The following is an 18265-nucleotide window of genomic DNA, read 5'->3' on the forward strand; positions in this document are numbered from 1 at the left end:
TTTTCCAAGATATATATTCTCAATCAATCTCTTTGTCATCCTTCTTTACTATTTTTGGATAACTTGTTCTTTCGAGCTATGCTCAGAACCAAATTTATTCTTATCCTTTTTTTATGACCCTTTTTGCAAGCATGTTGCATTGAAATAATGATTAATGGACTAATAAAACTTTCAAAAAGGAAGTTTTGCATATTACTCTGGAAAGTTTCTAAATAATGTAGGAGCCTGAAGTAGAACTATTGTTTAGAACACACCAAATTTAAAGGTTGGAAATTTGAGAAGGAATAGTCTAAATTTAGACTTTCTCTTTAGATTTTTGTTTTCAAGTGCATCGATTGAACAAAATAACAATATGTCGTGTCAATGACAAAGCTTAAACGAACAAGCAAGCAATGATCATCAGGCAATAGGAAGTGGTTACCTCGGAGAAGAGAGCTTTCATTTGCGCATGAGTCTTTGGTACGACACCCTGAGAATGGTGTAGGAAACCAGAACGGTTCAGATCCTATATACCCGAATTGTGATAAAAGAGGACTGAGGAAAAGCCACGTATTTCTACCCTTAAATTACTGTGAGAGAATGATGGTACAAATTTTGGCGTCCCAGTGGATATAACTTTGATGTTTACAGTGGGGACAGCCTGGCTAAATGTTTCTTCAGAAAGTGCCAGTCAAAAAGGAAGGCGTTGTAACATTTCAGTGACAAAGCCTTAATAAACTTCGAGTAGTGATAACCTAAGCGGGATCATTCTTGGAAAAATAAAATTCTGCATTCATGCAAACACCATTCACACATGTCTAGTTAGGGGCATTTGATTCATTTTGATCATGTCATCCTAATCATTAGGCATAATTAGGTTCATTATACAGGTCTTATTTCCCTGAGATTACAGTAGAACAGACCGAAGAATTTCAGGTCTTACCTCCCTGAGATTACAGTAGAGTAGACCGAAGAATTTCAAATCTTATCTCCCTGAGGTTACAGTGGAGCAGATTGAAGCCAGAGATTTTATCTCCCTGAGATTACAGCGGAGTAGATCGAAGACACTATCCTATCTCTCTGAGATTACAGTGGAGCGAATTAAAGGATCTTATCTCTCTGAAGTTATAGTAGAGTGGATCGTATCAGGTCTTATCTCCCTGAGATTACAGTGGAGCAGACCGAAGAATTGCAGATCTTATCTCCCTGATATTACAGCAGAGCAGATTAAAAATAGTAATCCTATCTCCCTGAGATTACAGTGGAGCGGATTAAAGGATCTTATCTCTCTAAAGTTACAGTAGAGTAGATCGCATCAGGTCTTATTTCCCTGAGATTACAGTGGAATAGACCGAAGAATTTCAGATCTTATCTCCCTGAGATTATAGCGGAGCAGATTAAAGCTAGTAATCCTATCTCCCTGAGATTACAGTGGAGCGGATTAAAGGATCTTATCTCTTTGAAGTTACAGTAGAGTAGATCGTATCAGGTCTTATTTCCCTGAGATTACAGTGGAACAGACTGAAGAATTTCAGATCTTATCTCCCTGAGATTACAGCGGAGCAGATTGAAGCTAGTAATCCTATCTCCCTGAGATTACAGTGGAGCGGATTAAAACCAAGGATCTTATCTCTCTGAAGTTACAGTAGAGTAGATCGCATCAGGTCTTATTTCCCTGATATTACAAAGGGAATGCAGAATCAAGAATTTCAGATCTTATCTCCCGAGATTACAATGAGCAGATTGAAGCTAGTAATCCTATCTCCTTGAGATTACAGTAGAGCGGATTAAAATAAAGGATCTTATCTCTCTGAAGTTACAGTAGAGTAGATCGTATCCGGTCTTATCTCCCTGAGATTATAGTAGAGCAGATTGAAGCTAGTAATCCTATCTCCCTGAGATTACAATGGAGCGGATTAAAATAAAGGATCTTATCTCTCTGAAGTTACAGCAGAGTAGATCGCATCAGGTCTTATGTCCCTGAGGTTACAGTAGAGTAGACCGAAGAATTTCAGATCTTATCTCCCTAAGCAGTAGTGGAGCAGATGAAAGAAACCGAATCTCATCTTCCTAAGCAGTAGTGAAGCAGATTTAAGCCACCAGTTCTATCTCCCTAAGCAGTAGTGGAGCAGGTCAAAGATGGTAGATCCTATCTCCCTAAGCAGTAGTGGAGCAGATCGAAGACGGCGAATCTTATCTTCCTAAGCAGTAGTGAAGCAGATTTAAGCCACCAGTCCTATCTCCCTAAGCAGTAGTGGAGCAGGTCAAAGATGGTAGATCCTATCTCCCTAAGCAGTAGTGGAGCAGATCGAAGACGGCGAATCTCATCTTCCTAAGCAGTAGTGAAGCAGATTTAAGCCACCAGTCCTATCTCCCTAAGCAGTAGTGGAGCAGGTCGAAGATTGTAGATCTTATCTCCCTAAGTAGTAGTGGAGCAGATCGCATCAAGTCTTATCTCCCTAAGTAGTAGCGGAGCAGACAAAAGAAACCAATCCTATCTCCCTGAGCAGCAGTGGAGTAGGTTGAAGATTGTAGATCTTATCTCTCTAAGCAATAGTAAAGCAGATCGCATCCAGTCTTATCTCCCTGAAGTTACAGTGGAGCAGACTAAAAACACGAACTTCATCCCCCTGAAGTTGCTACGAAGAAGATCGAAGCTACAAGTCAAATCTCTCAGAAGATGCAGTACCCAGTGGAGGGATTAAAGCAACAAGACACAGTGATTGGAATGAAGCTACATGAAGAAGAGAAGCACTCAAAGAAGTCAAGACTCGGCAAGACCGGGCAAAATTGGTCTTTCTTAGTCTTTGCTCTGTTCTCGTTACACGACAACGAGCAAAGAGGGGCAGCTGTACAAGCCCATTTTGCCCGGGCCCATACCAGCAAAACAGATACACTAGGCCCAACTAACCCAAACAAACCCAAAATTATTAACCTAGCCCAAAATTTAAAAAAAGATACCAATGGCCCAAACGGCTCAAAACATAAGCAAATTTCAGCAAAAAAGAAAACCCTAAGGTTTCCCTGCCTCTCCAGCGCCGTGCCACCTGCTACCATGTGTGTTTGACGCCTCCTGCCACCGCCGTACGGTCACCTGCAAACACGCAAGAAGAAAAGCAGAAGCAGACAAGACTAGACAGAAAAAATTTAGCTTTATTTGGCTATAAAGCCGAATATTGTAAAATGAAATAGGGGGCTTCATCACTGTAATTGGGAGTCCCGATTTTTGAAAAGAAAAAAAACATTAAAAGAAAGAAATACAAAGCAGAAAACAGAGAAGGTTTTCCCTTCTTTTTCTCTATCATTTTGTTTAGAAGATCTTTTTTTTCTTTTGTTTTATCTACTCCTTTTTAGAATATTAGTAATAAAATAAATAAAAGGGGACTCACCGGGAACCGCCACGGTTTCGCCGTCGGAGGGCTTCTCCTCCGTCTCCGATTCGGATCCGAAAGGGGTTAAGGATTCCCCTCTTTCTCACGGGTTGAGAGAGCTTGGCTCTCAAGGACGCCGCAACGAGGGCTAAAGGGCCTTTCTTTCTCGGCGTTGACCGCCGGCCACGGGGTGCCGCAGCGGAGGCCGAAGAAGGCCATCGTTCGGATGGTTGGGGGGGAGGTGGAGAGTTTTGGTTTTTTTTTATTTCTTATTTTTTTTAAAGCAGATTAGAATAAGATTTAGGGATTTTTTTAGTTTTTATAGCATTTAAAACGGCGCCGTTTTAGCCCCATAACCCGCGTCGACCGACCCGACCATGACCAGTCCGCGTTTTTTGTGCAGGTGGGTTATTTACGTGCGCGGTCCTTCCGCTTTTGAAGCGCATTGCAATTTGCCCCTTTTTGTTATTTTCTTTTATTTTAAATTTAACCCCAGAGTTTTATTTTGGTTTCATTTTGGTCCACTGCAGCACTGCCTTTTGGGGCTATGGTCTATTTACCTTTTTGGTCCCCCATCTTTCGGCAAATGTCACAATTTAGTCCTTTTCGTTTTTTATTTTAAATTCGCCCAATATTTTCTTTTTTATTTCGATTTAGTCCGCATTTTAGCACTTTTATTATTTAAGTTTATTATTATTATTATTATTATTATTATTATTATTATTATTACTATTATTATACTAATATAATTGCTTCTATATATATATATGTATATATGTGCGCATATGTACGTTTATTTTTTATATATACTATAGTTTATATATGTATGTATTTACATGCATATATACATTCTTATGTATTCTCTTTTATTTGCATAAATATATATATATATATATATATATTTACATATCCTTTATACTTCTAATATATGTATTTTGTATATACTCTTTATATTTTATGTATTCCATAACTTTTATATACATATATATACATTCACTTATTTTATGATTTATAACTTAAATATGTTTATATATATACATGAACATTTTATTTCCTACTATGTGTATTGTTATTGTTATACTATTTGATATTTATTTATTTATTTATTCATGTATTCGTTATTATTTTTAGGAACCGCTTTAATTATCTCATATCTTGGATTTGTTATTTTATGTATTTTATTTCTTTTGATTATTGCTTATATTAGTTTTACTTGTATTATCATTATCATTGTGTTATACATGTTAATATTGCATTTATTCCTACCATTTTGTGTTAAGTTAATTTTATTTAATATGGTTTTAAATAAAACCAAATCTCGTATTTAGATTCGAGAAGGTCGTACCCTAACTTCTTGGGTTTCGATTTTCATAATAAATCTAAATACGAATCTTTTAAACTCAAGTTTTAAACAATCTCAGGAATTAAGAAAAGATTATACCCTAACTTACTAAGTCTCGATTTTTTCGTTAAACCCGAATAGCAAAAATATCCTTTTAAATTTCCAAACACATAAAATTTTGAAAATAAAGGCAATATTCTGTATTTAGAAAATTTGAGAAAATCGTGCCTTAACTCACCGAGCTTCGATTTTTCTCGTGTTGATTCTAAATAACTGAATATCCTTTTTAAAATTAAAACGCATGTGGTTTAAATACAAAATAAAAGGCAAGCTTACTCTCAAAAAATACGAGGTGTCGTGTCCTAACTTACTGGATGTGACATCTTGTTAATTCGAGATAAGAAGGCATTTTTCATTTTGATTTATTCGAGTCATTTTTAAAATAACGCAATGTAAAGAGGGGTCGTATTTTTAAATTCTTTTCGAGTTTTTAATTTTCGACACCAAGACATTAAGTAATCAACTAGGTACCAATTTTGGGCGCATCGAGGGTGCTAATCTTTCCTCGTGCGTAACCGACTCCCGAACCCATTTTTCTGAATTTCGTAGACCAAAAGCGTTGTCTTAATAAATCTAAACCGTTTATTAAAAATAATCATTCTTCGAGGTGACCCGATCACACCTCATCAAAAAAGATTGGTGGCGACTCCCATTTTCGTTTTCATTTTCAAAAAAATCAAGTCGATCCCGTTTTCATCCAAAAAATGGCGTCAACAGTCTTAAATGTACAATTCAATTTTGGTAATAATATTGTATTTTAGTTGAAAAATGCAATAAGATGTTTGAAGTACTATAAGTAACCAAGGGGTGGTAACTCTTATCACAAGAGGAAGTTTTGCGCATATTTCTATTAATGGGTGATTATGCGATTTCTTATGAACACAAGCATCTTAGATAATTTCATCTTATGGTTCTTCATTATCTGTATATGGCATTCTTTTAGTAAGTGCTCATTTTGTATGAATTTTTAATTTAATGTTTATATTAATTATATTTCCTCCCCATTTCACCTAACCGATCGATTAAAGTGGCTTCGAAATCTAAAAGTGAAACCAAATCGACGTCACATAAATCAAGTAATCATTGCGACCGAGTTAAAATAAAAAACGACCAAACTAAATTGGATTTAATATCATTAAAAATATTAAAAATAAAATAAATTTAATTTAATTAAAAAAATTGAAACTTAATATACTTTATCTATGGTACATAAAATTATACTGCATCAAATATTAATTATTAATTGATAATAGTGTTAACAGCATTAATAATTTCATTAAAACTGGCATCATCACTTCTAAGGTCAATAGTGTGACTAAATTAAACTTACGAACAACATTATAAAAATAGAAATAGAAATATTAGCAACATTGAAAGGGTAAACATCTATTTTTATACAAGGAAATATTATTTTATGAATATGATATAAAAATATTATTTAATAAATTGACAATTTTAGATGAAATGAATTAAAGTTCTAATTTTGCAATGAACCGAAATAAAAAGTCTCCACTCTCAAGGCTTCAAGCAAATTACTAAAACAAGTGTTATTGTAAATGCCATAAAAAGGATTTAACAATTTTTTCATGCTTCATATTGCTACTAGACAGTATGAGATTGCCATGAAATTCAAAAGACATATTTGGGAACAACTTGAATCCAGAATTACAATAGAACCAAGGAAAGATGAATTGAGAACTTAAAAGGTTTTTCTACATATAAAGTCCTTCTGGAACCCCTTCTTTCTTCTTAAACATCACCTTTTCCTTGGCCTTCTTAAAGTCTGCATGTGTCACCTGAAACATCGAATTTTTTTAAATCAGACACTTGGACCAAGAACTTACATTAATATATAACATAGATTTAGGTAAAAGTTGGTAAAAATGCCATGAAGGCACATTTTACCCTTTCTATTAAAAAAATACTGAATTAATCTTGTACATTAAATCAAAGTACAAACTGATCCTTTCTGTTGAAAAATTCATTCATTTCTATTGTTAAAAAATGACATGGTTGATTGAATACTAAACAATGACAAGTGACATGCCACGTGTACCTTATGCTAAAGTACATGGACCAATTTTAAACAGCAAAAATTGATAAAAATTTTAACAGAAGGACCAATTTACTCCTTAATCTAACATATAGGGACTAATATGCTCATTTTTTAAGTAGAAAGGCCAATATATAATCTGACACCTAGTACAAGGGCCTCCATGGTACTTTTACTGATAAAAGCTAGATCAGCAAACTCATATGATATATAAAGCTTTATAATCAAAGAAATGGAGCCATAAAGACCCGCGTACATAGGAACTTAAGGCCATAGCTACACATATCGTAGAAAGAGGCATGACTGCCTGACCAAAAGTCAGGCCAAACTGGGAATACCCGTAAGATGTTGAGTGCAGTCATAGTACCAGTGATATCTATCAATGACTAGTTCTAGTGTTTTACAGAGAATGAGGATATATGAAAGTTCCCTTTACTACTTTTGCAAATTATGGCACTATGAACACAAATACAGTAGCCAAAAAATGGCACTAGTAGCACTGTATTTGCCCAAAATCTAAAATAAGCCTAAAATTAAAGCAAGTGAAGCATTGTACTTGCAGACAGAAGGGGGATGAATGCAGTCTCTTAGAGATCTTTGTATCTTGCAATGAAAAACATTTTGACACTATAGTTTTCAATTTTTTCTTTCAAGTTAAATCAATTGTAACTAGGAATAAAAGAAATGCTAGAACGGTTCTATTCTAGACCAAAGGAGGTATAGCTTTCAGCATCTACAGTATGTAGCACGTATAGCAAATTGCAAAGGATTGATTCTAATTGATATCAACCTGCTTCGAATCTAATACGAGCATATCCAGAATGCAATGTTGTAGTATTGAATATATATGTTGGTAAATTTATGAATCTAGTCTCAGTTCTATTACCTATAGATTCAGGGTGTAATTTTGCACTATTAACCTTATATGTTAGAAAAGATACCTACATATATTATAAGAAAAACAGAGCAAAGACTTTGTTTATTAGCAATTTATATGAGTCTCACCTTCATGCGTCGCTCTCTTAAAGCAAGCAAACCAGCCTCAGTACATATTGCCTTTATATCAGCTCCAGAGAACTCATCTTTTGTCATCACAAATTCTTCCAAGTTTACATCATCAGCCAATGTCATCCTTGATGTATGTATCTGTAGTCAAAGATTTGAAAATGGAATTATTATAATGAAGCAAAGCTTTAAAGATGAAAACTTCATGAATGATGAAACATATCTAATATAGAGATCATATCCATACCTGAAAAATGCGCCTCCTTGTTTTGATGTCAGGAAGAGGGAACTCGATCTTCCTATCAATACGACCAGGACGAAGCAAAGCTGGATCAAGACTTTCAATTCGGTTTGTTGCAAGAATCACTTTGACGTCTCCTCTCGAATCAAAGCCATCCAATTGGTTCAGCAACTCCAACATGGTCCTCTGAATTTCACGTTCACCACCGGAATGGGCATCATACCTGTATAGCAGATTGATGAGAAAAATTCCTAGTCTATTTCCATCAAGGCATGATTGTTTAACTGCCTTACCTCTTAGTACCAACCGCATCAATTTCATCAATGAAGACGATTGAAGGGGAAAGGTCATCAGCAACTCTGAAGAGTTCCCTAACTAACTTGGGACCATCTCCCAAGTACTTCTGAATCAATTCACTGCCAACAACACGTAAGAAAGTTGCCGATGTAGAATTAGCCACCGCCTGAAAGAACATAAATGACATAATAAAATCAGCTCTGACTTTATACAACAAACAATCCAGAAAAGTATGGCAATAGCATAAACTATTAACATGCGCATACGACCAAGACAAATAAGTAACATATATTTCAAGTTCACACATGTCTATGCTGCCCCTCAACTCTGACTTTTGGAAGCTTATCATGTCCATACCTTGCACTTATGACTAGAACTGAGATGTGACATTTTGTCTCTTAATCAGAGAAGAGATTAACATGAAACAGAGGGGTATGGAAATATATGAACGAATACCTTTGCAAGCAAGGTCTTGCCAGTGCCAGGTTCTCCATACAAGATAACTCCTTTTGGAGGTTTGATACCGATGTCCTCATACAGTTCAGGATGAGTCAGAGGGAGCTCAACTGCCTCTTTAATCTCCTGTATTTGAGCATCCAAACCTCCTATATCGGCATAAGATTCCAATGGAGCCTTTTCAACCTTCATAACTGACACCATGGGATCAACTTCATCTTGCAGAAGACCAACAACAGAAAGAACCTGAAAACATAAAATAACCGAGCATAAATTTCCCACTGAAAATAAAGTAAATTGCAAGAGACAAAGAAAGAAAGATGCAAAACCATCAAATAAAAGAAAATTTATACTAGTATTTTGGACCAGCAAGGGAGCTATGTGACATAGAATAATAACACCACACGAATATCACCAACTAGTCCTGTCAATTCTAACCCGAACCCGTAAACCAATCTGATCAACATGAACACAAACCTGAACCAAATCATTTTGACCATAAAAAGTTAACAACCCATACCCAAAATAACCTGAACCTGAAAAAACACAAACCCAAAATAACCCAAAGAGGTAATCCGAGATGACCAAAACCTAAACTGACCAGAACCTGAAATGATTCGAAACCCGAGATGACCAAACCAAAAAATCCTAGCCTCAAACCCAAAATATTGACCTAAACTATAAATGACCTGAAAATTTCAAAACTCAAATGGACTTAATCCAGATTGATCGGATCCAAAATGAACTTGAATGCCCAATTGACAAGTATATCACCAACTATGATAGCTAATTTGATGAGCCAAATATCCCTTCTTGAACTCGTTGAACTCATTTTTTAATTAAACAAGTGATCAAAAGTTTTTTTTTTTAAAAGCTCATCGTTTTAATCAAAGTAACAACACATAATTAAAACCCTGTTATCAATTTCGCAAGAATTCTAAATTGCAGCAGTTCTATCAGCTTGCAGCTACAGATATAAAACCACATAGCTATCCAGCACTGAATCTAAATTACAAATTAAAATATTTTAGCACAATAATTCGGTTCCTTTCAGCTGGAATACTTTCAATCGTTTTCCTTTAAACCATATCATCTTTAAAAAAGAACCCAGAAAGCTTAAGAAATTAATTTACCTTGTTGTGCATCAAAATAGCACATCCAGGCTCCAACTGATCCTTATCCACAAACGATAAAATCCCAACATAATACTCCGGCCCAACCGACGACGAAACAATCGCATGATTCTCATCGATCAACTCCTCCAAATTACCCACACTCATTGGCGACCCTCTCAAATCATCGACTTTAGATCGATCTTCCTCGGCTTTCTCTTCCTGCGGTTTGAGCCGTTCCTGATTAGCAACGAACTCTTCTTCCATCAGTAAATAATCCTTGACCCGCTCCAGCTTCAACAGCCGGAGCTTACACTTAGTATGCGGCGTCACAGTAGGAAGCCGGGCCGCCGCTTCGGGTCCTTTTTGTTTTCGTTGCTTACGGCCCACCCTGGCCGGTGGTGCCGCCGGCTCAAATTTCTTCTCCTTCTTATCGGAACCATCCTGTTTCCGATCCCCTGGAAAGCCTTGTCGGTTCAGACCACCCGGTGTTCCCTGACCCATGATTTAGGGTTTCTTTTTGAACAAGATATTTGAGGATTTTCGAAATTATGGTGTTTTCTTCAGAAACAGGAAAAGTGTTTTAATTTATTACTAATTCTTTATCTGTTTGTGTTGAAAATGGGAAAATGGGCTTTGAATCAATTAGATCATGAAATTGGTCTAAATTATTGGGCCAAGTCCGGCTCATAATTGGGCCATTTAATAAGGATAGTCTTATACTCAAGGGTAAACACAAATGTTCTTATATTATTAGTAAATTTATATTTTGATCATTTAATTTTAAAAAGTTACAAAATAGTCACTATACTATTTAAAATTTTTGCAAAAGGCTATTAAAATTTGTTGTTGTATGGCCTTTTCCATTTGCACCTGTTGCGCCAACCAAGAGCTCTCCTTATCCATCTCTTCTACAGTTCAATTTTTTTCAATATCATGAATCTGCAAACTAAAATCCAAACAACTTCATTCTCTGATATCCGACACTAATCATCAAATCCACTTAGATCTGAGGTATAATCTTCTACTCATCGATGGGTATTGATCCATTGTACTAATCATCAAAATTTAAGTATTGATCTATTATATCGATCATTAAAATTATAACCGAAAGATAAATGCAATTAAGAGTGAAAAAATGAAACTACAAATTGATAATGCATAAAGCATTTAGTAAAATATAATTAAAATTTACCCTTACAATTCAAGTGAAAATGTTAAGGATCTTGAAAATTAATTTAAAATTAAAGTGCTCAATTTTGCAATTATCAAAATAAAAGCAAACATGCCATCCAAAGATTTTGACCAAAATAAAAAACCTTACATTGGAAAAGAAATTATAACTTCCAAATCAAATTAAAACAACCATAAATTGAAATTAAATTAAAAAATTCTTATAATAAAAATTTTAAAAGCATTTAAGATTAATTCATAAAAAATAAAAGAAAAGAGAAACATAAAAGGTAAAAAGGAAGTAAAAATAGAGAAAGAAAAATATATAATATATAAATATAGATTAGTATTTTATGTAAAAATTTATTATATTATATATTTTGAGTATCTAATAATTTAAATTCAGAAGATAACATGATTACATCGATATATTGTTGGTATATTTTGACAAAATTACGAAAATATTAATGATTAAAATAAATTTTTTAAATTGAAAAGCAATAACATTTAATTTCTATTTTTAAAATATAAAAATAAATAAATTCCAAAATTGTTCAATATACCCATTGGTAGGATACTAATTACATTGTTTTTATTGCAAACACAAATTACAATTCCATTTCATTAGTATAATCGTCCCGGTTCCCATTTATGACGAAATTCATCATATCCTTCCGGAATATTTTTCAAGTAAATCCCATTATCTTTAGCAATCCAATCACAAAATTTCCAATTGCACCTGTAAAAAAAGTTCTCATCCTCCCAATACACATCAAATGCGGCGTGACCGTTGTCAGACGCCATGTAACACCAAAAAAGTGTTTTTCCGAAAATTCTTGGCCTGAACTTCCACGTTGAATAATTACCGACAATAAGATTTTGGATGCCCAAATCGTTTTGAGCAGACTTACAATGAAGGAACAATATCTTGTTGTTGCTCATCCCATTGGTGACATTGACATGCCATGTCTTGTACAACTCACCACTTCTGATGTTATGGCTTTCACCACGTTCATAACTTGATGAAAATATTAATGGAGTTACTGCTGTTGTAAGAACAAGTAAGAACATAAAATTCTTATAAAAAAAACTCATGTTTTTTTTTTTCTTTTGATTTGTTTTGTAATGTGGTTTTTTTAATAGATATATATAGTGAAAGTATATCTGAAAGTGGAAACAGATTAAAGGTTTACAAGGAAATATATTAATGCTATTAATGCGTAAATTTATGAAATAAAACTGATATAAAAATTAAATACAATTTTGGTTTAAATGAAAAAGTTAGAGACAATCATAATGTTTTGGGTGAAAAATATTTATCTAACATGTTATTATAGATGCCGATAATGGCAATAGAATGATCGTTAAGCAACAAGGAAAAAAAACACAGTGTAACACCCCATACCTATATTCGTCGCCGGAATAGGGTACGAGGCATTACTGGAGTTTTTCCAATTAATTTTTCCTTTATTACGAGTTAAATATTATTCTTTTATTGAAACATATTATGTCGTCCCTTCAATGGGCCTCCGAAGACAAAAACATACACAGATATCAAACCAAATCAACCAATTCAATTCAACATATTTTCAAGATAGATTTACGCATATCTATAATATAACCTCATCACATACCAAAACCAGGATTTGATAGCCATACCCATGGCTAACTTTACAATCATTTCACATTAACATTCACATTATCAACTTATACACGCCACTGATTTCCAAAATAAAGTTTCTTAATATACCAAAATGTTGAAGTTGATAGTGTGATGTGTCTCTGACCGAATTCGACCTTCGAGCTCTTAATATTACAAATCAGGGAAAAAGGAAACAGAGTAAGCACGTTGTGCTTAGTAAGCTCATGTAACAAGAACTATACTTACCTAATATTTTCAATACATTCAATCTACCATTTACCTATCGCACACAAACTCAACCAAAACATTAATCAAATAGCATCATATGAGTTCAATACAAAGATTAATGATTGATGAACTCATCAATTCCATGTTTTCTATTACCCTTATTATTTCTCATATTTATCCCGTTGAATTTCTCGAAATTTCGATGGATTTTTAGAGGTACACTTTTAGCGTACTATTCCGGGTTCGTCAATTCATATTCATGTGCGCACATTTCCATTTCAGAGAGCACACTCCCGCGAACCTTATCCTTACAACGGGAATACTAGTTCAGGTTAAATCCCCTGTAATATAAACTTATAGAGTATTGTCGGGATTACCAATCCAGGCTAAATCCCCTGCAACGACAATTTACTCTAATGAGCTTGGATCTGAATTACCAGTCCATGCTAAATTCAGACCCTAATTCGGATTACCCGTCTGGGCTAAATCCATTTTACACATATTCTTCGGGAGGGCTATATCAGGATAAGATCACCCGTCCGGGCTAGATTTTTTTTTACCGTCAATTCCTTTTTAAAGATCTATTGAATTTTCCTTTTATCCAACCGAGATTTCTTCCCCTTTTTATCAAATATATCAATGTTTCATCAATTTTCATACAATGAACATTTAAATCATATTCACATCAATAACATACATTTCAAGCATTTAAGAATATAATTCAGGTTACACGAACTTGCCTCGATACTTGTTCTTATTCAAAAATCTACAAATCCCAAACTTTTTCCTTTCATCGATCTAGCTTCGTATTTGAATTTTCTGGATCTATATAAATAAATTTATTCATCAATTTAATACATTTCATGTTCATATGTAACATTCTCTATAATTCCATTATTATTTATAGTTCATTCAAAGTTGTCTACTTGAGTCATAGCCACTAAATTATTTATATATTAAGCTACAGAATTCCAAATTAAAAACCACTTGGTGTTTCTGAAACTAGAATCAAATACCTTTCTACCATAAAATTTTCAGAATTTTTGGTTCCGCCAATAAGTACAGTAAAATCTTCAAACTTACCCCTGATCTGCTGTCTGACAGCTTCGACTTTTCTTTGCTAAAAATTAATTATCTCTTAGTACAAAATTTGGATGATGTTTTTGTTTGTTTCTATTGAAAATAGAATTATTAATAATTTAAACATGTAATTTTTAACCCCTAATTATTTTTCTCCAATTTTTTATGATTTTCCAAAGTCAGAATAGGGGAACCCGAATTCATTCTGACCTTATCTCACAAAATTTATTATATCTCATGATTTACAATTCCATTACTTACACCATTTATTCTATGAGAAACTAGACTTAATAAGATTTAATTCCATATTTTTTTGATCCTCTAATTCGATTTCCACAATTTATGGTGATTTTTCAAAGTTAGTCTACTGCTGCTGCTGTCCAAAACTGTTTTAGTGCAATATGTTTATTACCATTTTTCACATAAGCTTTTAATAAATGATAATTTCGTCCCTGCTCAATTAACCTCTCAATTGAGATGATTTTTTATCAATTAACACTTTATTCTATCACTTTAAACTACTTTATAACCTTTGGGAATCAAAATTTCAGCACTAGACTTTAATTCCAACTTTTTCACAATTAGGTCCTAAAAATCAATTTCTATTGAAATTACCTAATAAAATCATCTCATAAACAAATTAAAGCTTCAATTTCATGTTATTTCATCATAAACTTACAGCACTCAACCATGGCGACTTTCAATTTCATCCATGAAATCAAAAACTAATGAATTTAATAGTAGAACCTAGTTGTAAAAGTCTTAAAAATACAAAAATTACAAGAAAAAAAGGCAAGGATTAACTCACTTGGTGCAAAAATTATGAAATACCAGCTTAAAGAACCCCTCCTATGACGTTTTGGCTGATGAGAATGAAGAGAAATCACAAGAAATCTAGATATTTCCACATTAGTCCTAATTTCATTTAGTTAATTATGCAATATTCCAGTTTTCCCCTAAATCATCCATTTTCTTGCTGATTTCATGCCCTTGTCGTCCAGCCACATTACTAACATTTCATAAATATTTATAAAAATATGTCTTACTCGGTTTTATGAGATCGAGGTCTCGATACCTTGTTTTTACCCAATTTCTTCAATAATTTATTTTTCTAACTAACCACTAAATTGGTAAAATTTTTCTATCGATATTTTCATACGATTTTCTTATCATATCAATATTCATACAAAAATATTAAAATAAATTTCTCTTTAAATCAGATTTGTGGTTACGAAACCACTGTTCCGATAACTTTAAATTTAGGCCATTACACACAAATTTTACATGGAAACCCTTTTAGGAAAAAATCACGACTGGAGGAGGAGAAATTCACTAATGCTGAAAACTAAATGATACAATAAGAGTTTCGACTACATCTAATTAAAGGTTGAAAACCCTATTCTAATCAATGTCAAATAGAAGAAGTGTAGTTTTATATAGATTCTACTTGTGCGGTATGGTCCCCTTATTTTGCCCTTGGCCTTTTACCCACACAGATTTTTTATTTTGCCATTGTATTTTATTTATTTAACAAGTGATGGGATTCAAGTCACACAACTCTAACATAACAAATATATAAAAAAAATTATATATGATTTTGATTGAAATGGTAAAGTTGAGAGCTTAAAATTATGATTTCTTAGGTTCAAATCTACATATATTTTAAAATTCATCAAAATATAAAAAAGACATAAAATACCCTCAAAATAGTATTTGTTTCTTCATAAAAGAATTGGGTTTTTGGTTTTTTTTTTCTGGTGAATTACAATAATAGGGCAAAGCTCGAACAACAAATAAGACTAATACGACTTGGATCTAGATCATACTTAAATACTCTGACCATCAGACCATCAGACGAGGTTAATACCGAATAATTTATTTTTTAATATTTTGTGGGTGATGATGATTGATGAATGCAAATCAAAATCTTTTATAAAAATTAAGTTAATACCAAAGAAGAAAACAAAATGGATAGAGTCAGTGGAATTTTTTTTTGGCATTTGGATATATCCTTTTTAGGTGATTAACTGATTTACATTGAAGGCATAGATTGCGAAGAATCATATAACATTTCTTGATAGTTAAAATCATTTTTTTTTAAATTTAGTTATTTAGAATTATCATTTATTTTAATTATTTTATATAATTTTAAAAATATTGGTAAAAATATCTTTCATTATTCTTTGGAACTCAGATGGAGCATTTTTTAACCCAAAAGGCATTACATTCCATTCGTATTGTCCAAATGGTACAGTAAATGTTGTTTTATATCTTTCTTCTTCTTTTATTTGGATTTGCCAAAATCCAGATTTCATATCAAATTTTGAGAAAATATTTGCATTACAAAGTTTTTGTAGCAAATCTTTCTTATTTGGTATTGGGTATCTAATCCATTTTAAGGCTTGATTGAGAGGTTTGTAATTACTAACTAATCTTGGCGTTCCTCTTTCAAGTTATGCACTTTTTATTACATAGAATGCTGAACAACTCCAAGGGGAACTGCTCTTTCTAATTAATTTTTTATTAAGAAGGTATTGTATTTCTTAACTACAAAATTCTTCCATTTCTTTGTTCATTTGTATAGGTCTTGCTTTTGTGGGTATTTGTCTTTCATCAAAATCGTTTTCGTATGGTAATGTTACTTCATGTTTCTTTCTATTCCAAAAGGCATTAGGAATGTCAGAACAAATTGTTGATTCTATTTCTTTCTTGATTTGATCTATTCTTTTTTGTATTTCTCTTTTTCTTAAATGTTCAGTTAATTTTTTAAAACATATTTCTTCTTTTAGGAAAGAAGAAAACAAAGAATGTTTCCTTTCCTTAAAAGAACCAATTCTTCTGCTAGCTTTGTTTCTAATCAATCCCAAGAATCTGACCAAACCTCAAACAACATTGTTAATGAACAAGAAGAACATTATGAAAATATTCCCCAAAGATTTGATAATTGGACTCTTCCAAGAGTTCCAACAAACCAAGTTTACAAAAAAACAACTTTTGAAAATTTAAATGCTTTTTGCAGTTATGTTATAAAAACAAAAGAAAGGAGTTTACCTATTCAAAAATAATATGAAACAATCCAATTATTAGATAAAGTCGTCATTAATAAACTCAAAGAACAAAGATACAAATACATCCGTTTTGGATTAGTCCAAGTTGGAGTCAAACCTCTTAGTGTTGAAGCCACTAAAAATACCTCAATATTAGTAGTCTTAAGAGACCAAAGACACATCATGTTTAATGACTCATTATTAGGAACTATAGAAACAAGCCTATGTACAGGCCCAATACATTTTAATTGTTATCCAAATTTTATGGTTTCTTTGACTGATAAAAATATTTTACAATCTTTGATACTCCAAATACATACCCATAACTACAAAATGCTTCCTGGTACAGAAGTATTAACTTTGGTTTATAGACTCCATTTCAAAGCTATGTATTCTGTAGTTAATACCAAGGCTTTACTCCAAAGCCCAAAAGGAGAAACCCTCTTAATAGAGACAGACACCACAAGATCTCATACCACAATCCCCAGAACAATACAATGGCATGAGATAAACCTTCCTGATAAGTGGAAACTTGAAGGTGCTACAGACCCTGTGGCACCAACCCCCATAAGAAACACTTCATTAAGTGAAATTTCTCAACACTAAGATGGCACAGTTGAATTAAAATTCAATAGGCCACAAAGAATGCCTCCAAGACACTCCTTCAAAATAGGAAGTACCAGCACAGCTTTTAGGAGGTTAAATATAGAAGAAGAGTCAAATCCAGAAACACAAACGGTAGATTTTAGGACAGCCAGAGCCTCTGTCTCTTCTATCCCAACAACATTTAGGACCAATTTACAAGGAATAGATAATTCCTCAAATTTAGCTCAACCTATCTATGTCAGACAGGAAGAGAGTCCCCAAAATTCACCTAACATGTCACCAACTTACTCATCAATGACTAATAATGCAAGACAAAGAGAAAATTTAGAAATATTTGCTTTAGAAAAATTGTTTGAAATAAATAAAGAATGGTGTAGAGAGCACTTCTATTCCAACAAAAATAAGCAAAAAAGAGAAGATTACTTTAAAAATTATAATGATAAAAAAAAAAGTATTCTTCAAGAATATTATGGATTTATGAATACTCATAAAGTCCATATAAAATTCTTTGAATGGTTTGAAGAATATTATTTAGGATCTGTTAATACAATAAGACATAATACTAGATGGCAG

General features: G+C 33.1%; 1 protein-coding gene across 1 annotated transcript; it reads right to left on the bottom strand.

Moving 5' to 3' along the window:
• Nucleotides 1–6274: 6274 nt before the first annotated feature.
• Nucleotides 6275–10485, bottom strand: LOC105792334 (26S proteasome regulatory subunit 4 homolog A). Its single transcript, XM_012620857.2, has 6 exons — nucleotides 9938–10485; nucleotides 8805–9050; nucleotides 8345–8514; nucleotides 8058–8274; nucleotides 7811–7951; nucleotides 6275–6548 (listed from the first exon to the last, which is right to left on the bottom strand). The coding sequence occupies exons 1-6, from the start codon at nucleotides 10418–10420 to the stop codon at nucleotides 6465–6467; spliced, it is 1341 nt and encodes a 446-aa protein (XP_012476311.1). The 5' UTR covers nucleotides 10421–10485; the 3' UTR covers nucleotides 6275–6464.
• Nucleotides 10486–18265: the final 7780 nt, after the last annotated feature.

This window comes from Gossypium raimondii, chromosome 8 (assembly GCF_025698545.1).
Source record: "Gossypium raimondii isolate GPD5lz chromosome 8, ASM2569854v1, whole genome shotgun sequence".
In the NCBI taxonomy this organism is placed as follows: Eukaryota; Viridiplantae; Streptophyta; class Magnoliopsida; order Malvales; family Malvaceae; genus Gossypium; species Gossypium raimondii.

What these genes read in the sequence shown, in the direction of transcription:
- LOC105792334 (XM_012620857.2), bottom strand. Translation starts at nt 10,420, where the DNA reads ATGGGTCAGGGAACACCGGGTGGTCTGAACCGACAAGGCTTTCCAGGG. An exon ending in GCAAGACCTTGCTTGCAAAG is followed by an intron (nt 8,515 to 8,804) that starts GTATTCGTTCAT and finishes ATGTTCTTTCAG; the next exon opens with GCGGTGGCTAATTCTACATC. An exon ending in TAAGAGAGCGACGCATGAAG is followed by an intron (nt 6,549 to 7,810) that starts GTGAGACTCATA and finishes TCGATGTTTCAG; the next exon opens with GTGACACATGCAGACTTTAA.